This window comes from Corythoichthys intestinalis, chromosome 20 (genome assembly GCF_030265065.1).
Source record: "Corythoichthys intestinalis isolate RoL2023-P3 chromosome 20, ASM3026506v1, whole genome shotgun sequence".
Taxonomy (NCBI): domain Eukaryota; kingdom Metazoa; phylum Chordata; class Actinopteri; order Syngnathiformes; family Syngnathidae; genus Corythoichthys; species Corythoichthys intestinalis.
The window spans coordinates 12,375,599-12,401,205 of record NC_080414.1 but is presented as its reverse complement, the minus strand read 5'-3'; the positions used below and the strand labels follow the sequence as shown (position 1 = coordinate 12,401,205).

The 25,607-nt window shown below is 39.1% G+C and overlaps 1 protein-coding gene across 1 annotated transcript in view; it reads left to right on the top strand.

Annotated features, from left to right (window-relative positions):
- drosha (drosha ribonuclease III) overlaps nucleotides 1-25,607 on the top strand; it is a 502,261-nt gene that overhangs the window by 356,557 nt on the left and 120,097 nt on the right. Inside the window, exons 22-26 of the mRNA XM_057823946.1 lie at nucleotides 4,227-4,365; nucleotides 4,438-4,498; nucleotides 8,881-8,940; nucleotides 21,168-21,267; nucleotides 23,327-23,429. Coding sequence (XP_057679929.1) covers nucleotides 4,227-4,365; nucleotides 4,438-4,498; nucleotides 8,881-8,940; nucleotides 21,168-21,267; nucleotides 23,327-23,429 — 463 coding nt within the window. The remainder of the gene's footprint in view (nucleotides 1-4,226; nucleotides 4,366-4,437; nucleotides 4,499-8,880; nucleotides 8,941-21,167; nucleotides 21,268-23,326; nucleotides 23,430-25,607) is intronic.

Here is a 25,607-nt window from a genome sequence, read left to right as displayed (position 1 = left end):
ACCACCTCTTGAAACTTTCAGGCTGCAAATCTTGCATGCAGCCATTGTACGTGACTGAGTTTCTATGCTGAAATATTCCTTGACCGCCCACATTTTCTTCTCCTGGTTTGTTTTTCCTCCTTATGAAAAAGCTGCGCCGGCATTGGTTAAGAGCGGCTATTGGCCCGCTCTCATTGGTCTGGAGCAGGCCAATAGCAATAGTTGCTTTGCATGGTAAGTGATCACACAACACAGAGTGTAGTGATTGAGAAAGAAGGCTGCGTTCAAGTGATACCGGTAAATGGTATCGGTGCCCTATTTTTTGGTACTCGCTGATACCGATGCCACCATTTTAGTGCCGGATCGGCCTCCCCGCCGATACTGGTCTCGGTGCAACATTATTAAAAACCTGATCTTTTTCACCTGATTCCAAAAATCTGAAAATGATGAGTTTGACCCGATTTCTGATCACGATCCAGCAAAATTAACTTATGTAAAAGTAAAAATAAAAATAAAAAATCACGCAAGAACTACTTACAGTAGCGACATTAAATGTAATTCCTTATTTTCCACCCCTGATTGAGCTAAACACAAAATTTAAATCAAAGAAGCTTCTGTTTTGTACTTAAATCAGCTATAAAAGATAGCTGAAAAAGTCAGCTGGACCAGCGCGCGGTCCACTTTGCGCCTCGATTCAATTGAGCGCAACAAGCATCGGCGGTCTTTAAAGCACAACAGTGCTTTGGGATGTCGTCCTTAAGTGCAAACAAGCTGAAATGTTTGCACAATGACTGATGTGTTTTCTATCTGTGAAGCCGTGACACGTCTTGGCTGGGAGAAGGAGGGGTTGGACTTCAACTTGGAAAGAAAAGAGAGGGAAAAACCAGCAACTCTTCTTGTTTTATTTGCTTTTTATCCAACTGTCAACACGGCGCCCGGCGCCAAACAAAGCGACAGAAAAAAAGAGGAGGGAAAAAAAAGTACAATAGCTGAAGAATTTGTCGCGTGTGTTCACAGCTTGAAAGCAGAAGGCCTCTTTTGCGTCGCTAAATATTGAAGACCTCGCGTTTGGGTTTTACATATATATCTCATTGGAGCTTGAAATTGATTTCAAGTTATCTGAAAGGAGACAAGGCGGCGGGGAAAAGCAGCTGTGTGGCTTATTTTGGCGGCAGAGATGCGCCTAATGTAAGATTGATAAATGCTTGTCGCGTTTTTCCGTGCTCGTGTTCCAGGCGCAGCGGAATCTTGATAACTGTCTCTTTGCTTGCATATCTTTTTTGTAAAAAGGGATAGTGGAAGGATTTTTCAGTGCCATTGACGGAAAAATGTCTGTCTGTATGATTGTGTTCAAGATAACTCAAGAACGATTAAAGGGATCCTTATCAAACTTGTAGAATGTTTGTCATATGAACCGGAAGTGGTGATTTTGATGTTGATTTTGGGGTAATGGGGTCAAAAGTCACAGGGCTAAATCAAACCCTAAAAAAATTCTCAATCAATGCCCCAATTGTGCATTTTTTGTCATAGCAGTGTTGTTTTTGGCAGCGCTTTTAATTTTCCTCGTTGTCTTTTGGGCAAAAATACTTATTTGCCTTAGTCATATTTTAGTCATTTCAAATTGTATTCGTCTAGTTTTGGTCATTGAAAACTGACAAATTTTGTCTAGTTTTAGTCGACAGTTACTTCAAATCAGTGTTGTTTTCGTCAACGATGACGATAACGAAAATATTTCGTCAGCGAACAATCCTTTCATGACAAAGATGTCACGATGACGTTTTGAACTTTTGCTTTTTTATCTTGGCTAGATATGATATATATGTTGCTTTAGCCTTTTGAGGTCTGTGCTGAGTGATCATCACACACTAAACTAACTTGTGGCATTAGTGTAGCGTTGCGTTTGCGTTAGCATTAGCATTTAGCGCGGTGACTTGGTATCTACCTTTACATACAGTTTGTGGCGTCCAGGTGGGTTTAATTATTGCAAATAATGTGCTGTTTTCCTGCTGAGTGTGTATTATTATCATGAAAATGGTGATGTCCTTGTAGACTCTGCAGTTAGGTGCTCGTTTGAAATTCTTGGAAACCTTTTATTTATTAATCATGGACTAAAACTTTTGAAGTTTATAGACGAAAACATTTTGAGAATCGTCGACTAAAACTAGACAAAATTTGTCTGTTTTCGTTGACTAAAACTAGATGAAGACGAGCACATTTTGAAATGACTAAAATATGACTAAGACTAATAAGTATTTTCGTCAAAAAGACTGACAAAAATTAAAATGGCTGTCAAAAACAACACTGCTCCAAATGTTTTTGTCTGTAAAAATCAAAAGATTTAGTCCAAAAATAAATCTGAGGGTTCTTACAATTTCAAATTAACATTGACAGACAAGCACATAATTGTAGTCTACAAATACATCACTATCTTTGTGATGATTATACACAGTCAGCAGAAAAACAGTACATTATTTTCAATTAATTAAACCCAAATGGACGCCACAAACTGTATGTAAAAAAATAAAAATAAAAATACAAATCTAACAGTTCAAGACGACGCTCGACACGCAAAATGCTAATGTTAATACTACAAGTTACATTTAGTGTGTGATGATCACTCAGCATAACTTTTAAAGGCTAAAGCAACATGGCATGTTCTTTTATAGCCAAGATAAAAAAAAAACAGGTCTTACCATCTGTTTTCAAAACAAGCAAGTCTGGAGCCTGGAAACGACACCGGTGAGTAGGGGTGTGACAAAATATTGAACTGGCAATACATCGTGATATTTTGTATATCAAAAGGTGATCGATATGCTCCTGCCAAGAATCAAGATATCGTTTTAAAAAGGTGTTAATGTCGAAAAAAATAAAATAAAAAGGAACCATCAAGTTGCTACCAAAATCTTCCACCATAATAGCATCTCAGTTAACTCTAAGGGTGCATTGACGGTGCACGACGCCCAATCCATTTAGACTGGGATCGTTCGTTCATTTTAAACCAGAGCATTCAGTCAATGTCCGATTTTCAGGGCGTTTACAGGTCACTTGCGGTTCATTTTCGGGCATTTACAAATCATTTCCTGTTGAGTTTGAGTCACTGCCTATTCATTTGTGTGATTCCCAGGTCACATCCTGTTCTGTAACGCAAAGTAAACAGGAAGTGACCCATAAAATGCCCCAAAATCGACAGGAAGTAACTGAACATCAACAGGTAAATGACCTTAAATGGCCCAAAATTACCTCATTGCCTTGCATTGGCTGCCACTGACGGCCTTAGACGTTCAATCCGTTTGAAGTGGGAGGGATGGCAGCGAATGAACACAAATGGATTGGACGTCTACCAATGGTAAACTTATTCCAATTCACAGCAGAAGCTTGTTTTTTGTTTATTAGTTGTTTGTGAAATATCCTAGAATTGTTTCCTGACCAATGTGTATCGATAATCATTGTATCTCGATATCGTCAGCTCATCATTATCATGAGCTTTGTATCGCAAACCGTATCGTTTCGTGAGTTACCAAAAGGTTCCCACTTCTTCTGGTGAGTAAGTGTGTATGTAGTGCGGGGCTAAGGGGGCACAGCACGTCACATGAGTGACACGACCAAACACTGCTGTGTTGCAGGCCGACTACACATAGTGTAAAAAAACGTTTGCGCTTTGTGTACTTATGACTGAAACTATAGCGCATCTTAATCTCGTTCTCGTCTTGTCAGACGAAAACTGGCATCCGTCTCGTTATGTTTTAGTCTCCCAAGACACGTTTTTAACCCGCCATCTACACGTCATTGTCATGAAAATAATCGTTCGTCAACGAAATATTTTCATTGTCATCGTTGACAAAAATACAACACTGTGCCATAGAAAACTGTTTGCTTCAATGAACTCAAAACACGACAATTAAATTATTCGATTTTTGTTGCTCCTGTCATTCTTTTTCCCTTAGGAAACTTACCAAAAGTTTTTGTCATACCTATTTTATGACTCTTTTTCAAATAGAAACTCATGTAGATTTTTTTTGCCTCCCCCAAGAGATGGCACCCTATGCACATATTGCACATACCTGAGACTGCCATGGTTTCCATTGTACAAACTATTCAACCTTTATCTACCTCACTAAATGGACCGACACTGATGTCCATTGAATTGAATCTAGGAATGTTCCGGAAAGGCTCTCGTTATTTTGCACTACAAAAATGTACTATTACCTTACCTTAAGGGAAAAACATTCTCTTTTTCGTCATCCTAGCTCGCCATGACTCACCCCAGTCACCATCTCAACTTCGGGATGAACCCCGACCACGCCCGCAACTCACTGTCCAACTGCGGTATCCGTCAACCGAAATACGGAGATAGAAAGGTTCACCACATGTACATGCGGAAGAAAGGTGAGTCTTTGCCTTGTTTTCCTCTTCATGCTCTTTAACCAAAATGGCCACCCTGCCATTTTTCCTTTCTAGGAATCAACACTTTGATTAACATCATGTCCCGCCTGGGCCAAGATGACCCTTCCCCCTCCAGGTAGGCCGCCCGCGGACACACAAATGTTGGCGCTATCGCTAACCGTGGGAGCAATCAAAGGTAGCGGCCTTGTGATTAAGATTCCCAGCAGGCCCGCTGACAGGAAAATTAACTTGTAACTGTGGAGGGACGGGAGTTCTCAGGGCAAATGAAATGAGCTCATTTTAAGACAACGCTAGCCTGGGATTACCTCCGACAGGGAAGCTCAGGTTTTTATCTCCGTTTGGAAGCGAGATTAAACGGACACAACTTTTACTTGACTTGACTTTGGGAATGTCTGATCAAAAGTAGTTCAATGCAAAGATATTAAAAGACACTTGAAAACTGCGGAAAGTACTTTCAAACAACTGTAACGTGTAAACAATGAAATTTTTAAGGTTTATTACAGGGTTTATGTAGGTCATTAAAAAGCATTAAAGGGAACCACAGATAGAAAGACTTGTAGTTCTTAAAAGATAAAAGTTATGAGTTAAAATAATTTGATATTAAAACCAGTCTTCTACTTCTTAGTAGTTGGTCGCCATTGTTGTTGACGTTGCAGGGCGGTGTCGTCACTGGGTTATGCTGCTCGGCTTCCAGAGTATGACTCTAGTGACATAAACATGTCATCTGTTCAGCCATTTCAATTTTAAACCGAGTGGAACATTTGAGTATTACAGCACTGTCGATATTTCGCAAAACGAGCAGCAAAAGCAAAATGAACAGGAAATACGGGATGGGACTAGATAAGAGTATTACAAAACTAAAGATGCACGATAATATCAGTTACCGATGATTATCGGCCGATAATGGCAATTATGACGTCACACCAATAATAGAGATTTTTTTAAAAATTCAACCGATAATGCAATCCGATAATTCTATACTTTATTTAGCCTTCAAATGTGTGCAACCGACACAGTTTTGTCGAATTCTGGGCCGGCACCCCTACCCCTCCAAAAGGTATTTTTTGTGCAATTAAGTAATTCATTTTTAAGCATTATGAATATTAATTAATATACAATGATTCGACGTTGGAATTGACTACTTGCGCACATTTGATGTGGAAAAAGTAGTGATAAATTGTATTTTTGCACAGTAACATTTCCTCTTTTTTATAATTTAAATTTGTATATATGTATATCTTTTCAATAGAGTTATCGGCTTAACATTATCGGTTATCGGCTTGAAGGAGGAGGTGATTATTGATTATCGGTATCGGTTGAAAAATGCATTATCGTGCATCACTATACAAAACTAGTGTTCTGCTAAAATGTGCTACACCGGCGAAATGTGTTACAAGAGGCGAATTTGACACCCAAAATACTACCGTGCGCTTTCAGCTTGTTTTGTTTAAATGCATACAGACAGAACATACTAAAGATGCTTAAGAAAATACATAAACGTAGTAATATCAAATAAGGGTGGTTTAAATATGCTACATTACTAATGTGATCATCAGATCAACGATCTGCTTTAAAGCTAGGAGACACAATGTTTAAAACTATGGGAGAGAAACACATGCAAAAAGTATTTTGACGCAACGAAAAGTAATAAAAGACTCAATAAACACAAAAATAATAAGTACTCGCTGCTTTTGACCGATGAGCGCATGTGTTGGACTTCTCGCCGCGTAGAAGGAATTGCAGTAACCCGGTAGTATTCGTCGAGTGACAGTGACAATCTACGTCATCACCCCGAGCGTCCATTGCGCGCTTAAAACATGATGCCCTCCGTACGTCAAACATGTACTAAATTTTATAGATTTTTAAATCGATCGCAATATTTCTAATAACATATTTTAGTAAAAGAGAACAATTGTGGCTTATCAGAGCCTTCAAGTCTTTAAGTTCAAGGTTCCCTTTAAAAGTCTATTTGGAGTTTGTCAAAATTCAGGCCTTAAAAGAATAGAATAGAATAGAATGGCCCTTTGTTTTCATTATACAGTTGGACGATGAAATTGTGGAGCATCTCCCCTTACAGTACAGGTTAAGTTAAAATCTCAAAAGTGACTTGCAAGAATAAAAGTATAAAATCTAAATAAATATAAATATAAAATTTGTATGAGATAGTCCTATATTCAGGCAGAGCAAATAATGGACATGAAGTAGCAGCAGTTTGACGGTGAAGGCATTGAACATTGCACGTTAATACTCAGGGGTGCACATAATTTTTTTGCCCAGGTTCTCAGAGGAGGACCTGGAGATGTGACTTGGTCCTCATTGAGCTTGAGAGCCGACCCGCCTAATGCGATAAATTTATGATAAGCTTTACTTAGAGCCAATTAACTTTAATTAATTATATTAACAATTAATGCCTGATTAACATCAACTGGCGCAACAAAATTGCCATTACTTTGAAGTGAAATGTAAAGAAATAAACATAAACGCACCAATTCAAAATAAAGGGCATTATGCGGCTCCCACATTAACTCCAAGCCTTTTTAAAAGTGGGATGTCCTCCTCATAAGACCTCATTGAACGTGCATGTTTAGCTTTGTAAAATATGAGCAAAAACACGTTTGTCAGTGCACGGCGCTATTTTCATTACCTTTATTCCGCCACTTGTCCATAGGGCGAGTACGGTACTGTCTGACATTGATAGTTTGCTTAATTGCCACATGCTCTCTGTTTTTTTCGTGCTTTTCAAACTTTGGATGGCTGAAATTCTTTGACCCTACATAAAATGCGCTGCTCTTATCGGCGACATTGGGATTCTCACGGCACATTTTGTACCGCATTTCCGTGCGAGCATCATTTACTTCTAGCCATGGTACCTCCTGGAGCAACTTTTCAGCTAAAGTCCTTTTTTCGGTAGCTCCGGTGACGTCTCTGTCGTCTGTCTGTCTTTTGACGGGAGTGGGGGAACACGGAAGTAATTACTCAGTGTGGCCTGCCTCTTCGACATTTTGAGAAGTTATTTTCTCGTGTCCGCCGCAAATACAGTGGTCAGCCATCGGTACGCAAAAGTGTATGGAAACCGTTGAGGGCCAGCGCGTTTGTCTACGTCCAGTACGCATGCGCGCATGCGGACCACTTATGTGCACCCCTGTTAATACTGCACGTAAGTAAGTATTGCACATAGAATATGTGTGAATAGAAGTGAAATAGCAGCAGTTGACAGTGAAGGCGTTGAATATTGCACGTGAGTAAGTATTGCACTTAAAAAGCATTAGATGTTTGAGGCATTAAAAATTGTAACTTGACGGTTAAAAAAACGTTTTTTTTTTTTTTTTAACATTATTTATTGATTGTCTTCTCTGACATTATTGGGTATGGGTAGCCATGATAAGTGAACGGGATAAGACAGCTGATACCACCGGCTACCTGATAATATCGGTTGATAAACGCATTTTAAAATAATATCGACATTGGTTTCTCCTTTTCGGTTTTGGGTCAATGTGCATTTTGCCTTCAAAGTGAAAGAAGAAGCCTTCTGCCTTTGTACAATGGCTGGTCACAGTTTAGCACAGCAGTTATGTTAATTGACCATTAGATGTCTCCAAACTGAGGCCATGTCTACACCCAGCGAGGTATTTGGAAAAAAGAAGAATTTTTCCTATGTTTGGCCTATCCTTCACACACACGCACATTTAAACGAGGGTTCTTAAAATTCCTTAAGAAGTGAAGATTTGCGAATTATGCATTTGTGGCGCCATCATGTGGACACTGATAACTGAAGATTTAACTGGAAACGTCACTAAGTGCGAGAAACTTTGTCCATACGTCACACATGAGACCAACGTTTACATTTGGAGTATATTAGACAGGTGATTTTTTTCTTCTATTTATTTACAAACTCTTGCAATTCTTCACTTTGAAGAACACATGCGAAGGATCGTGGTATTTTGGACAATTATTTTGTTATTTTTTGTCCTTTGTTGTTATTTTGAGCCAGAAGCACTGTGTGAGCCATATGTGATATGGCAGTGCCTCATTGGCACTTTGCAACTGCACTTGGTCCAAAACAAAACTGTTTTTGCACTATTTTGACTTCAACAAAAATATAGTACTGCAATATAGGCACTTTTTCCCATGACTTAATTTGAAGTTGTTCTCATATTTTTCACAGAATGCTTATTGGAAAACCTTGAAGTTGTTACATTTATCATTATTAAAGTATCCATCAATAACCTTTTGAGCTACAAAGTATGGTTATATATTACCTTTTTAATATGTTGTCACACCCTTAGTAAAAACCATGTAAATTTTAAAAAATATATTTCATTGTAGATTAAAAAAAAAAACCTAACCCTTCTTTCGCGGTACATGAGTCTTCCACTCGAAGCTATCCGAGCGGAATCTCCCCATTATCCGACATTATCGCTCAGCATCCACGCGGAACTATTCTGGTCGAATGCGCATTTGTTCTTCGCTGTGTTTCATGTCGTTCCCTCTTCCCAGGATCAATCACAACGAGAGGTTGGAGTTCCTGGGCGACGCTGTCGTGGAGTTCCTCACCAGGTGAGAAGCTTCTTCTCCCGCCACGCCTGATAGACACAAGTGCTAATTGAAGCCGACTGCAATTCTGTCAGCCTTACCTCCAACCACTTCACTACCCTCTTTCCTCTCATCCTCTCCGTCTTTGGGTGTCTGTCACGAGTCTTCACTGCACTTTCGACGTGCGGGAGACAGTGATTTCCTGGTAATTGGAAGCGTGGATATAATTCCTACCTCCCCTCCACCACCCGCCAACCTTTTTTTTGCCGGCCCGAGAGCTGTCATGACAACTCGCAATTAGCCGTCTGCAATGCACAGTGTGTTATTGACTGCGAGGCGCGCGCGGTCGGCCACCGCTGCCCGCCACTTAGCCCGGCTCGGGGCTAATTATACACCACTATTATTAATCGAGCGCACCGCCTACGAAGGGAACCGCCCCTTCTTGCCGTGACACCTCCTCATGTAGGATTTGACCATGAGGAAATGACGGATTTAAGGGCTTTTGCGGTCAAATTAGCAGATTATTCAACAGACATAGAGTTGCAGGAAAAATAATATTTTTTGGAATTGCTAATATTGGCACGAGGACAATCAGAAGCAGGAGTCAGCCAACCCAGAGGCCGATCGATGTAATGAGATTGGTGTTGATTGAAGCTGACCTGGCCTACAAAACAGTGATGGTTGCACGTGGGCATGGAAATACAAAAATAGCAGATTGTCAACGCCCTTTACTGTCAATTAATGGATGGAGAAACTCTGCATGTGGTTGTTTTCGAAATATGAGGCGTGATATCACAATTCGGTAAAATTAATTGACTTGTTAACAGATGTTGGAAACTGAGAAACTGAGAGAACACTCATTAGGTTGTTGGAGTTCATAACAGCTTGTCACCAATTCAAAAAGCAAAATGTATACTGAAATTTTCTCGGCCCACCAAATTTTAGATTAAATCTACAACCAAAGGACCCAGGCAGTAATTTAAAAGGCAGATGGAAAATTTCAGTATTTACCTGTAGCCAAAATAATTTTTCTTTTCACTGTGTTCCTTGTATTTTAGTGGCCCAATCTCCTGAAATTTTGTTGTCATAATGCACCTTCTCCTTCTATGACAAGTGAATAAAGTATGACCAGTCATCTAATTGACCCAAAAGCAGAAGGAAAACTTGTATTTGCCTGTACCCAAAACAATTTTCTTCACTGGCTCCCTGGCCCTGAAGGGACCTTATCTTCTTGAAATTCAAGATACTCTACATTGCGCCTCTTTCCCTAAAACCCTTCCTTTGGTCCGTAAAATTAATAAATTATGACCATCCATCTATACAAAGACTGAAAGAAAATTCCATTGTTTGCGTTCACCCAAAACCATTGTTCTTATCAATGTCTTTCTGTTCTTTTAGTGCCTTAATTCCGAGAATCCACTCCTCCTGTTAGAGAAGTAATGTATCCATCATCCATCTAAGGCTAGGTTCATACTACAGGTCTTAATGCACAATTTTTTGGTCATATTTGGTTTTTTGGTGTGCCCGTTCAGACTGCCTTTGTCCATTGAGACCAGTCAAGTATTACGCATGCGCACTAATTCGCAGTCCGACACACGCTGAGCAAGAAAGCCTGCATCCGCAGAAGCATCAAAACAAATGACCACACATGCTGGCTGTCATCAGTCATTCCAATGACATCATATTTTGCTTTTTAAAAAGAGGACACAAATAACAGACCTAAATAATCCCCGTTTAGGCTTGTATTCAAAGTTTATCTGGATCGATAGCATGCACGCACTGTCCGTGCATGTCACACACATGCGGGCAGTTTGCCCCGACTCTCGGCTTTGTAAGCAATGTTGAAATATTGCTCATATAGAGCAGAGAGAAAACCGATCATTCTCAGGCTTATCCTCAACCCATTTTTATCTTTTTATGACTGTTGTCAAGCCCGGCCCCCCAAAAGCAGTGTTCAATCCAAGCTAGGCGCTAATAGCGTACAGCTGCACCGCTACCGTAGCGTCTCTCTGGCTCTTTGATGACGTAATTGCTGCATGAATTCCGATTTGGGAGACTTGACAGTACAGGCCGCCGTAACATTCTGGAAAAATGTGGCCCAGATCGGATTTGAACCACATACGAACATGACCCAGATGAGATTTGAAATGGTCCAGTTCTATGCGACTTGTCACGTTCAGACCGTCAATGCCTCACTCGAGTCAGAAAAACACGAAAAAATCAGATTCATGCATTAAGATCTGTAGTATGAACCTAAGTCAGTGTTTTTCAACCACTGTGCCGTGGCACAGTACTGCACAGTGGCGTAGTGTCTGGTGTGCCGTGCGAAATCAACCACTTTCACTGAACTGATGTAGAAATACTTTTTGAAAACGAACCCGCAAGTGTTTGTGCTGTCCAGTATTCAATAATCATGCAATTCAGTTCCATATCAGTAAGTGTCAATTGGTAGTTAATTACTTTGTTTAATGATGCGTGAGAGTGGCATTGGGGCTAGCTAGTGGCTAGCTGGCGAAACTAGAACAGTGACACTGATGGAAAAGGTTTTCAAAAAGGAAAGAAATTCATTGAATCACAAAAGTATTGTTTTTGGTAGCTCTTTTAATTTTCGTCTGTCTTTAGGACAAAAATACTTATTAGTCTTCGTCATATTTCAGTTATTTCAAAATGTCTTCATCTTCATTTAGTTTTAGTCGACAGTTCTCTAAATGTTTTCGTCTATAAACTTTAAAAGTTTTAGTTCATGAATAAATAAATTAATAAAAGGTTTCCACCCTTTTGAATGAACATTGACCGATGAGCACATAATTATAGAGTCTACAAGGACATCAACATCTTCCTGATGATAATACACACTCAGCAGAACAACAGCACATTATTTTCAATTAATTAAACTCACCAGGACACCACAAACGGAATGTAAAATGTTGCGAACGCGATGCTAATGCTATAAGTTAGTTTAGTGTGTGATGATCACTCAGCACGGACCTTTAAAGGCTAAAGCAACATGGCATAGCCAAGATAAGAAAACAAAACTTACTAAGCAGCACCAGACACATGTTTCATAAAAGGAGCCTGGAATGGGCATACTCTTAAGCCTGTTGTGTTGGGCGGGGGAGTCACGGGCTCGTGCAGCACATCACATGAATTACACGACCAAACATTGCTAAAATGCATGCTAACTACTAGGGATGGGAATTGATAGGATTTTTACGATTACGATTCCATGATCGATATTGCTTAACGATTCGATTCTTTATCGATTCTCTTATCGATTCTAATTTGGGGAAAAAGAACAAACGTTTTGATTGGCATCGAGTTTGTTTAATCAGAACTCACAACCTTACAAACCCACAACGAAATCAAAAGTGGCCCAAAGCCTCAATGTTAACTGTGGCAATAAGTGGCAAATACACAAGAATGTGTAACATTTTACTGAAACATTTATCTAATAGAAATAAAAAAATATTGGTATATATTGGCAGATAGGTTGTTGTTCTGCCTTTGGCAATATGTGTTAAAGCAGGGGTCCCCAAACTTTTTCCTGTGAGGGCCACATAACTTTTCCCTTCTCTGATGAGGGGCCAGGGTCAGTTTGTAACAGAAAAAGTGTGACGATTGCAGAAGTGCATAAATGTAAAAAATTATTGTTTTTCAGAAAGCCACAATCAAATAACCCTTTCTGGATTCTTCACGGAATGAAAGTAAATAAAATAAAAATAATAATATAATAATAATAATTAATAATAAAAACACTATTAATTAAATAGATAATAACCAAATAACCCTCTCTGAATTCTTCAAGGAAAAAGGCCAGGAAATAAATAACACGATTGAGAAAAAAAAAAAAAAAATCAAAATGGCCGGACCAAATGTGAAGGCGGGCCGTATTTGGGCCGCGGGCCGCAGTTTGGGCACCCGAAGAAATGCCGCATCCAAGCGAGTGAGCGAGCGAAGTGAGAGAGAGAAACACTTCTATGAGCCTACGTTCTTTGTTAATGTTAATATCTACAGAGGCAACGCCTGTATGTATCATCTTTTGTGTTGTTGTTGTTGTGTTTCCAATCGCGATCGGACACTTAAATCCAGTTGTGTAGTGGTTTGAACGATGTGCTAATGCTAGCGAACGAATGCTAACCATACTGTTATTAGCAGCTAATCATCGCTGATTTACGTTGATGCAAACCTGTTTGTTATTGGGGACGAAATTGATTTGTTTCATTTCTATTCTTAGTTTCACTCTTCAAGTGATGGTTGAATAAAGTCAGCAAATTATACCAACGTCTTCTACATCGTCATTTGGGAGTTTAGCTAGCTGTATAGCCAGAACTGAGCTTTAGCCTCTCTGTGAGGACAGCGCAGTCGTATTCCCTCCCGATGCAGTTACCTCCACCTTGCAATGACTGCAAGTCGCTTTGTTGTAATTTTTCCTCGTGAAGTGAAGACACACTTTCGAGCGTTTGAACCTACGTGCTGTCATTGTTATGTTTATGGCTGCAATGCTCGTGCTTACCCGTTGTAACCTTTCATTTTCACACTCTTTCCTGGTGAAGTGTAGTCAAACTTTGGAGCGAGTGGTTCTAGGCGCCATGCTAGTTTGATGCGTCTGGACAACAAGACACGTCACGACGCAATACCCGTCTTTAGGAATCGTTAAAGGGATCGTTAAGGCTTTTTCATTGTGATGTCGAGGCCTCGAAACACTCGGAACCGGTTCCGAATTGGAATCGGATTTCGATTCCCATCCCTACTAACTACCCATACGAAAAGAAAACATAACATATTGTAAACTTATGACGGAATCTATAGCGAATTTTTGTCTCGTTCTCACCAGATATTAACTGCCATCCATCTCGTTATGTTTTAGTCTCTGAAGGCACGTTTTAGCTCGTCATTGTGACGTCATCGTCATGAAAAAATTGTTCGTTGACGAAATATTTTCGTTATTGTCATCGTTGATGAAAATAACACTGGTCAAAAGGAAGCAAAGACTGTTTCCTCTCAGAGAGTTTTTGGTGTGAGCCAATAAGCGTCTTAGTCTTTTGGACAATAATACTTATTAGTCTTTGTCATATTTTAGTCATCTTAAAATGTGTTTGTCTTCATCTAGTGTTTGTTGACAAAAACTCGAGAGTAATTTAGTGTAGTTTTAGTCGACGTTTACTAAAAATGTTATCGTATATAAAATTAAAACATTTTACTCTCAAAATAAAGGTTTCCAACTATTTTGAATGAACATTGACAGACGAGCACATATGTAGCATCTACAAGGACAACACCAACTACCTGATAATACACACACAGAGGGAAAACAGTACATTATGTTCAAATAATTATAGCCACCTAGAAACTGAAAATGATTTTGCCACCACCAAACTTCACTGTTTTCTGAGTTATTCTCAGATCCATGCGGGCTCCAGTAAGTCTCCTGCAATATTTGTGGCGACTGTGGTGTAATTCAATGGAAGATTCATCTGAAAAATCCACTTTTTGCCACTTTTCCAGCGTCCATCCTTTTGACAGGCTGTGGGCCTTGGCAAATGCCACACGGTTGTTCAATTGTCTGCACCCTGAGAGATAAATAGTCCCCTTGATAGGGGAGGGTTTCAGTCAGTCTTGCAAGAATCTGATTTAAGTGGTTTGTGACTGTTCAGACTACAAAAGAGCCATTCAGTTTCAATCTGGATGGGCTAAAAATTAGATCTTGTCCGCTAGTCTGAACAAGGCCTAAGTGACCCACAGGCAGGAAAAAAAGCCTGTTCCCAAAACAGTTGCTCAACTGCAACTCAACCCTGCCAAAGGTAAATTCATTCACTCTGTAGCTAGAGTGAATAAAACCCTTCACACACACATACAGGACAATTGAGTCTTCAATTAACTGACCATTTGTTTTTTTGTGCAATGTGGGAAGCAATCAGCGAAAACCCACACAAAAAGTATTCATCATTTCCAATCCTGGCTTAAGTGCAAATGGGAAACAAAAGTGAAGCGTGTCTCATTGGTTCACAGCCTCTCGATTTGTGAGACAACAAAGAATCGCCCGGCACTTCCCGTCTTGCCATCCTCTGCCCACGTCTTGGATTGTTAGCATCGGACGAGACATGCTCAGCCTGCGTCCTGGCTCTCTGAATTATTTATCAGCCTCTTGTCCAGTTAAATGGTTACAGCAGTTCCAACCAAATGCCCGACGCCCCCCTTCCCTGTCTCCCCTCCGCTCACACACAGCGCGCTGGCCCTCGGAGGCCATCTGAGCTGCTGTCCAGCCAGCAGAATATTCCGCACATGGAAGCAGCCATGCGGGGCCAGGCCGTGTGGCGCCGCTTCTGCTGCTAGAGGAGTCTGGAGGACGTTTTTAAAAGCAGATGATGTAAAATAAATAGGTCCTATCGCAATATTTGTGAGTAAATATTTCAGAGGAACTACCAAGTAAAGTTCAGTCACAATCTTGGATGAGTTCCTCTAAAGACTCTTGGAGCTGATTCATCCTTTTTTTGGAGAGACTGCGCGTTGGAATTTGTCCTTCTTGTTCTTTTATCAGAGCATTTTTCTTGCATTTTGGAAATTCTTGGTTTTAGCTTGTCTCAAAAGAATTCTCCTGCCTTTTCCGGACAAAGTTGGAAGTGTTTAAATTACATCTTAGCGCAAAGGTGGGACTGCTGTCGTGCTTTAAAATATGCAACCCCTAGCAAAAATTATGGAATCACCAGTCTCTGACGAGGACTCACTCAGACATTTTATCATGTAGAACAAACTCTGATAAAAAGCCTGAAAAAATAATGAATAAGTTCAAAAGTGCGACCCTTTAGCATTCAGAAACACTAAAAGAAATGGATCGAAAACAGTGTGGTGGTCAGTAAATGTTACTTTTAGAGAGCAAGTGCAGGGAAATATATATGGAATTACTCCATTCTGAGGGGAAAAAAATGTAATCATGACAAACAAACAAAGAAATAACAATTAAAACACATCTGTAGTATTTAGTAGCACCACCTCTGGCTTTTCAAAGAGTCTTGTTAAGAGTCAAGAATCTGCATTGGACAAGGTGATTATGCTGGAACATTTGTTTGGTGCTGCTCCAGTGAGATTTACAAAGATGACTGCCTGATGAAAGCATCAAAATTCCCTCAGTCCTTGATGATATGGGGCTGCATGTCAGGCAAAGGCACTGGGGAGATGGCAGTGGTTAAATCTTCAATAAACGCACAAGTTTACATTGAAATTTTAGACAGCTTTCTTATCCCTTCAATTGAAATTATGTTTGTCATTTTCCAAGATGACAATACATCATGCCACAAAGCTAAACCTGTTAAAGCATTCCTTGGAGAAAGACTCATCTAGTCATGACATGGCCTGCAAATAGCCCAGATCTCAACCCTATTGAAAACCTGTGGTGAAAATTGGAAAAAATGGTCCACAGCAAGGCTCCGGCCTGCCAGGATGATCTGGCAACTGCAATCAAATTGGCACCAAATTAATGAAGAATACTTATCAAGTCCATGCCTCAGAAATTGCAAGCTGTCATAAAAGCCAGAGGTTTTGCTACTAAATACGAGAGATGTGTTTTGATTGTTATTTCTTTGTTTCCATATTTTTTTTTCCTCAGAATGGAATGATTCCATATACTATTAATGTTTCCTTGCACTTGCTCTATAAAAGTAACATTTACTGAACGCCACAATGTTTTGTTTCTGAATGCTAAAGAGTTGCACTTTTGAACTAATTCATTATTTTTTCAAGCTTTTTATCTGAGTTTGTTCTACATGATAAATGAGTGAGTGCTCGTCTGAGACTGGTGATTGCATACTTTTTGCTACGCGTTGTATGTATATTTTCTTACGGAAGTAAACTTATTATTCATTCAAATGATTTTGTTTCCCCGCCAACATTCCAGCATGAATTTAGGCAACGGAACGCCACCTGCGTTCCCGTCCCGCCGTTGATTACAAAGGCTAAATTAAACATCTGAAAATCAGATGAAATGAAATGATACGCTGCCGGTTTGGCCCACGCCGGTCGCTAATGAAAATGGAAGCGGTTCGTCCCGGGAGCCAGCTGCAGAAGCGCCCATGCGTCCGCTGGCGGGCGACGACCGACTCGGGGCCTGGAAACAGAAAAATGTGGGGAAATTCAATAAAAGAATCATTGGGGAGAATAGCTCACTGCTCCACCTTGAAATGATGGTGGACAGTCTTGGGCCCGTTGTGTATTCTAATATAAAAGAACTAGCCATCCTGCTCATCCTAATTAAGGTTTTTGTGGATATAAAGTGTCGAAACACCTATGTTGGAATGCCAGGTTCAGTGTTTTTGGTAAAAGTTTATTTGACAGTGACTTCATAAGACTGTCTTAAGACATCATAATTATGACATGACACTGTCATGAGTATTAATAAATGTCACTATCTCCATTTATGTCCAAGCCGCATCTTTTACATCTATTTAAAAGTGACATATTATGCCGGATGATACATCTGTCATAAGCAGAAGTGGGTAGTAACGCGTTATATGTACTCCGTTACATTTACTTGAGTAACTTTTTGAGAAAAACATACTCTTAAGAGTAGTTTTACCAAACCATACTTTTTACTTTTACTTGAGTAGATTTTTGAAGAAAAAATACTACTCCGCTATTTTGGCCTAAACAAGATTTGTTACATTTTTCCTCTTTATTCTACATAATAGATTTATTATTTTGCTAGCGAAGCCATTGTTAAGAGTAGTGCTGCTAATTTCACCAATGAGACGTCGCAAGAATAATCACATGACTCCATTACACCAGTCAGACACAAGCCAGCCTGTTCAATCACATGGTGCCTTTAAAGCACCATAAAAAAATGAAGTATTTGACACAGAGCTCAACATGATTTGATAGTGCAGATTTAAACCTCTCTCCCAGTTTTCATTGGGCACCGATTGACCACGGAAAACCGGAAATATGATCCTTTTAATTTCATAATAGTAACTATGAAGGAACTACAGTATTCGCTATTCAAACTAGGAACTATTGTCTCCACTAGAGGGCACTCATGGTCTTTGGAAGAATAATGCTTCATTTCTGTTTTTAAAAAAAAAAAATTTTTTTTTTTTTTTTAAATTTCTTTGGCTTAATGTGGTTTTGTTAAGGGTTATCGTACAGTATCATTATAACAACAGTTCATATAGATAAGTTTGTACTGAGAGAAAAAAATTACCATTGTTTAAAAAAAATACTCAAATAAAAATAAGCAGTTACTCAAAATGTTGTTACTTGAGAATTCTTTTCACTGGATACTTTTTTACTTGTACTCGAGTACATTTTTTGGATGACTACTTTTACTCTTACTTTAGTAATATTATTTTGAAGTAACGCTACTCTTACTTGAGTAAGATTTTTGACTACTAAGTTACTAGTAAATCACAAAATTTCACAAGAAAATTTGGTTTTTGTACATGAAGCTGTTTTTGTAATAAAAGGTGTCCACATATGAGGACAGTGGGTTTATCATTAAGATATATATACATACCGTGTTTTATCGGACTTATAGTCCGACTGGATTCGGACTATAAGTCGCACCTTAGTATAAGTCGCACCAGCCATAAAATCCCCAATGAAGAGGAAAAAAACATATATAAGTCGCACCAGAGTATAAGTCGCATTTTTTGGGGGAAATTTACTTGATAAAATCCTACAAATAGAATTCGATTCAATTCAATTCAATTACATCATGCTGAATAAGTGTTCAGTATGATGTTACATGATGCATGAACAACAAAATGCGAATATACTGTCCTCACTAGGACGCTACGGCTCGGTCCTGGCTATACAGCGAGCTAAACTCCCAAATGACGATGCTGGACGTCCGTATAATGTGCTGAATCAATTTCGTCCCCACTAGCACATCGTTCAAACAACCACACAACTGGCTGTATATGTCCGATCGCGGGTGGAAAACACACAACAACAACAGAAAAGATGATACGCACAGGCATAGCCTCTATAGAGATATTTTACAAGCATAAACAATGAAAGTAGGTTCGCAGCCATGTCCCCCCCCCCAACTCGCTCAGAGACGCCACGTAGCTGTCAGTCTTCTTCTGGCGTGTAATCGCTCTTCTTCGCGTAAACAAGTGCGAGTGTGCCCCCACGTGGGCGATAAAGCGCCACAAACTAAAAGCATGCATTTCAATATAAAAAAGTCAGCAATACAATTTAACACACATTGCCAAAGGCAGAACGCGAACGTGGCCATAGCTGTTAAGAGTTATTCAGATAACTATAGCATAAAGAACATGCTAACAATTTACCAAACCATCAGTGTCACTCCAAAACACCAAAATAACATATTAAATGATATCATAATGTGTTAATAATTTCACATATAAGTCGCTCCTGAATATAAGTCGCACCCCCAGCCAAACTATGAAAACAACTGCGACTTATAGTCCGAAAAATACGGCATATATATACAGTATCTATCTTTATATTTATATGCTGCTTGGGACCAGAATGATCTAAATGTTCAACACACAAAATTTTAGCTTCAAATAACAATTGGTTCTCCTAAAAATCAACAGCTAACCCACTGCATTTGGTTTTAGTGGGACATAGGCTACTGTCTGAATGGGCATGCCCCTTTAAGATTATCTGTTCATCTACGCATTCAATTTTTGCGGTAACGGCAAAATGATAAAGTTGGGTCAAAATTCAAGTCAAATTCATAGTAGAGACATGTGGGATTGCAACGCAAGGTAGTTATTTAGCATGTTAGCTAATTAGCTAGTGGATATGATAAAAAAAAGTTTAATAATTCCTTATTCTTTCCTAGTTTCTTTAATCACAAAAATTAGCAAATTTGACACTTGAAGGACTAGTAAGAACTATGAATCAAATTGAATAATTCCCGAATTAGCAAACTACTTCTCCCAATCAAAATTGTTAAATAATCTCAAAATCCTCAAATGAGGACACAGGATTTACTAGTGTTGCACTAAGGAGGTTTTACTAAATAGTGTCAATTTTTGATGCCACATCAAGCTAGAGATGTTATTTAAAATAAATACTTTTGGTCAGAAAACGTGCATGCAAAGGTTACCTTTTCGAGTTTTCTTCGCTGAGCTACTGCAGAAGCCTTGAGCAGATTTGGATGCCATTTTTTAATTTATTTAAATAGTAGTAAAGAAGTGTAGACCCTGCAAAACTGCTGACAATGTCCCTGAATGTGTCCAGGTGGTCAAAGGTTTAAAAAAATAAAAATTGATGTTTAATGGGTGTGAGGCAGAAATCTCATGTCTTCAAAAAAGTATACAGGGTCTCAGGAGTTTTAATGCCCATAACTGTATCATGTCATAATTATGACTGTCTTATGACAGTCGCCACTGTCAAAGTGTTGCCTTAATATTTTTTATAGTTGATCAACTCATTGATTGCCATAGTTGGCATTAGACGATAATTAATCATCAAAATAGTTGGCAATTAATTTGAAAATCAATTACAAGGGTGTGCGTGAATGGTTGTATGTCTCATTGTGCCCTGCGACTGGCTGGCAACCAGTTCAGGGTGTACCCTGCCTTCTGCCCGTAGTTAGCTGGGATAGGCTCCAGCACCTCCGCGACCCTCGTGAGGAAAAAGCGGCATGGAAAAGGAATGAATGAATGAATGAATTACAAGTAACAGCCCTATGCTCAAAAAGAGGATATTGGCCATTTTTAGGTAAACAAAATCTATAAATGATTAATCCATAATCAAAGTACTTGTTGATTAATTTAAAAATTGATTAGTTAATTGTTAAAGGTAGAGGATTTGACAGGAATAATTAATCGATCATCAAAATAGTTGTCGATGAATTCGGAAATCAGTTTGCTGTGTATAGCCCAAAGCTCTAAAAAGAGGATTTTGACCATTTTCAGGTAAACAAAGTCTGAAAACGAATAATTGATGATCAAAATAGTTTTCTGGTAAGTTTATAATGGACTAATTGTTGATTAGCCGAATAGTCTTGGCAGCCTGAGTGCTGGATACGAAATTTTCAGAATTACAATAACAAAATAAGGCAGTTTCTGCCCCTAATAAAAGCTATTAACTCATTGGCTACTATTGACCTGGCTAGACGTCCAATTCTTTTGAAGTTGGAAGCGAATGAGGAAATGTTCATTCGCTGCCACCCTCCCACTTCAAATGCATTGGATGTCTACTTGTGTACATAATTGGACGCTTATCATCGTCAATAGCACTTTCCCAATAAATCAATCTAAAGTTCAAATTTGTTTCCACAGTGTGCACTTGTACTACCTATTCCCCACTTTGGAAGAAGGCGGCTTGGCCACCTACAGAACTGCCATCGTGCAGAACCAACACCTAGCAATGCTTGCTAAGGTAAGATTGTTTGACTCAGCTTCCTGGAATTCAATCAAACTACAATTCCGCTTCCTATTTTGCCTCATTTCACCTTTACTGGTTTTTAATCGGAGTTAAAAGGTTGTACTTTTGGCGGAACAGACCAGGGGCGGTCCCAACAGTCCCTCGTAGGTCTTCCGGAATACACCGCGGGCTTCAAACCTCAGCGACCCCGCGTCCCTTCCCTCTTTTCTCTGGCTGGGTTTCACGGCGCCACTCGCCAGCAAAAATACACAACAGCGACGGTGCGAGAAAGCAATTAAAAACTTGCATCTTTCATGTCGCTCCCCGCTGAATACAAAGACGCATTAGCGCCGCGTAGCCGTCGGCCTCGATTCGTCGCTGCCAAGTTGTTCAACCGTCTGCTCCGGAACACTCGCCGTTATCTTGGAAAAAATGGATTAATTCGTAAATGTATAGCTTTGCAATCCGCACGGAGGACTTTTAAGTTGGGGCTGCTCGGAGTTGGAGCTTTTGAACCGCAGGGGGTGGCGTACCCCCTACGGTTAGCAATCGTAATTAAGTGGCACCATATCTGTTTGTTAGGCAACTAAGACTTTGGATGCAGTGTACAGTAAGAGTGGGATCATCTGGGTAACTCACGATAGGATATGCAACTTACGATAATGATGATCTCACAATTAGCGATACGTGGGTCAGAAAATTATTCTAAGATATTCTACTAAACAACCAATAAACAGAAAAACAAGCTATTTTTATTGTTCTGCTGTAAATTGGAATGAGTTTATCACTTGTATACGTCCAGTCCATTTAAAGTGGGAGGGATGGCAGGGAATGAACAAATTGTCCTCAAATGGATTGGACGTCTATGGCCGTCAGTGGCAGCAAATGCCAGGCGATCAGTTAGTTTTGGCGAATTTCGCGTCATTTCGTGTTGATTTTGGGTTACTGAAAAGAAAGTGACTCAGTGTCCCCAAATGAATAGGAAGTGATTCAAAATGCATGGGAAGTAACTTGTAAATGTCCTAAAATGAACAGGAAGTCTAATGGGATTCAAGCATGACAAGGTGCAATTAGACACACTCAAGTAGAAAACCTCGGTGTCAGGATTAGCGATGAGACAGCATGGAATAGGATGCCAACATACTCGCACTCACAAGGGATTCACACAAATACTGGGTTCTAGACCACATGGCTGATTGTGTACACTCCACCCTTCCCAATCACTTATCTTTCATACTCTTCCCCCCTACTCCCCTTTCCTTGGTCATCAGGCCCCCCCACATGGTGTCAACCAGAAATACCACTAGCTAACGATAGCACCAGCATATTATTAGTTAGTGTAGGTGTTCAATGTGTTTCTTGTTGTTTGTGCTTCTTTTGTCTCTCTCTGTTTCTTTTCTGCTGTTCCCCCATAACCCCTTCCTGTTTGCTGCTTTCTCTTAATAAATGAGGTACGTTGAATGATCACAGTGGGAGTATGTCATACTCCCATGTCATACATTAAAACAGACCAATCGGACACTCAGATCACCATTCTCCATTTCAAGCAGCTGAACAGAACAGGTTAAAAAAATGAAAGGGAAGTGACCTGCAAATGCCCACAAGACAGGCTGTAAATGCCCTGGCCATTGACAGCGCTTAGATGTCCAATCCATTCAAAATGAATTGGATGTCTAGTGGTGTCAATGGCAGCCAGTGAGTTAACGTAGACACTATTTTAATGGATGATTTTGGGAGCAACTTTTTTTTTTTTTTTTTTTTTTTAGAGTGACACCTTTTTAAAATGATATATCGATTCTAGGTGGGAGCATATTGATGATAACTTTTTGGGCTACATAATATCGCAACATATCACTTTATATTGGAAGACCCTTACTTTACAGTCCAGTTGTGACAACACACCAATGCATTAGGACAAATAATATCGCAATTCCTCAATCAATACAAAATCTGCAAAGAAACCGTAGACACATCGGTTGTCAAGCTCTGAATCAGTTATCACAAGGCAAAATAGCAAAAAATTATATTACGAGTTTGGATTGTTCAGTGACATAGCTTGTAATCGGTTTTCCAGAAACTGGAGTTGGATCGATTCATGCTTTACGCTCACGGGCCGGACTTGTGTCGGGAGTCGGACCTGCGGCACGCCATGGCTAACTGCTTCGAGGCCCTCATTGGTGAGTGTTAGCTCCGCCAAGGAGTTTTAATGTAACATACCTGTCAAGTTGTACGGTTTTGGCGTCATTTGTACAAGTGAGCACTGATTTTTAAATGTGTATGCCGTACGTTCAAAATTTGTACGTTTTTCGAGCATTAGGGTTTTTTTTTTTCTCCGTTCGGATTTTGTCACCGTTTCGCCAACGAGACAACGTGTGTTACTATGCGTTACTATGTTGGTTGAATGACGTGAGAAAAGTCAGGCACGGAGAGAGAAGTGTTTGTTGCGTGCTGTAGCAAACGCGATGCTAGGCTAGATGGTTCCAATTTTTCCTGACTCTAGCCTACAATCTAGGCCTAGATATTACATGCATATAGAACTACATACGAAATGACAGAGTTGGCGGTGTTAGTAAACAGCCGCCATCTTAAAGCAGTAGACTTCTCAGGAAGGCTCTGTTGTAGTGAACCTTCCTAGCGAACCTAAGTAACTTTTGATTTAAAATACTCCTAAATCGGCAAACTCTTGACTTGAATCTATCTTTAAATGATGAAACCGTTTTAAATCTTTCACATGTCGAAAGTAGACAGAAGGGAATTAATGCAAAAACAGGAGCAATGTTAACAACTTTAACAGTTGATTCACAACATTAAATGACTTCCAAACATAGCAAAGGTTACAAATGTTTTTTTTTTTTTTTTTTTGAAAAAATGAAAAAATGAAAAAAAAAAAAAAACATGAAAGGTAACAACAGTTACTTTGTACAGTAACTAATTTAACATTCAGGTAACGGAGTTACTAACTCAATTACTTTTTGGGAAAAGTAAGTAGGTAGTTAATTACTTTTTAAAAGTAAGATTAACAACACTGGTCATTAAGATGAAGTCTGCAGAATGAAAAGTGACGAAAGCAGACATTTTATTCTGCCAATTTGTTGCCCAACACAATTTGTCCGCAACTATTGCTGATCACTTCTCAGAATTAGCAAAAGAAATGTTCCCTGACTCAAAGATTGCATCGGTAAGTCAATTTTATCAATTGACATTTTTAATTTATAATTGAACACACTAACGAACTACCTTCAAGTCAAACTGAATTGCGAGCTGAAGTGCCATGAAGTGCAGCCATCAAGACATGATAGAAATTGTCAAAAGTGCGACATACAATTAGAACAAAAGTCACTGTTAAACTTTAGTAATGATGATGTAGCTGAAGATATTGATTGTTCTTTGATTGCACCAGGTTAGATGTTACAATATTATGAATAAATTAATATTATTTAAAAAATTAGTTTTATTTTTGTTTCATATTACACGCTATGTACAACATTGTAAGATTAGTCACCAATTTGTAAGGGCATACGTCACTATTTGTGAGATTGCCAACGGCCTCGGGTTGACAGGTATGCTTAAATGTTTAGTTGATAGTGAAAGATAACACTGGAGAACACCATTGTTATTTTTCTTTTTTATTGGTATTTTTTTCTAAAACTAATATATGTTTGCAGAATCCAAAACTGTTGTCAGTTTTTCCTAAAAACTTTTTGATCTTCAGAAGCCAGGTTTCTTAAAAAAATATGAAAGGCACTGTACAGGCCTTTTGTTTGTTTTGAAGAAATATTCAAATATTGACATACAATGAACTTAGAAAGAAGCAGGTATGACTGCAATGTTTATTTTACAGAATTCTGTTCTTACAAAAGCTAGTTGTGTGCATTCGTAACTACATAGTAAATGGGCGAATGGAAATGGGTTAAGAGGTAGTTAATGGATGGATTGATGGACGTATGGAAATGAACTTTCCAGATAGAGACAAACTGATTGGGATTTTTTAAAGTTTGACCAATACTTGTAATTGCCAAAAAATAACCCAGAAAATGTATATGAAAAGTGTGAAAGTACGTGTAGCACACATATCTCCTTGACTTACAGTTCAAGTAACACCTTTGCTAACATTCTTAATGAGTAAAAAAAAAAAAAAAAAAATCACACCTCCAACTAACAGAAATGGTGGTTTCTTAGCTCCAAAACTTTGTTTTATGAGTAACAATCCAAGTTAGTTTGGCTGTAATGGACGTTCATTCGCTGCCACCCTCCTAGTTTAAATGGATTGGACGTCTACTCATGATAAACTCATTTAAATTCTCAACTGACGATTGGAAAAGAGAGATATGATTGAATGTCTTTTAGCGACAATA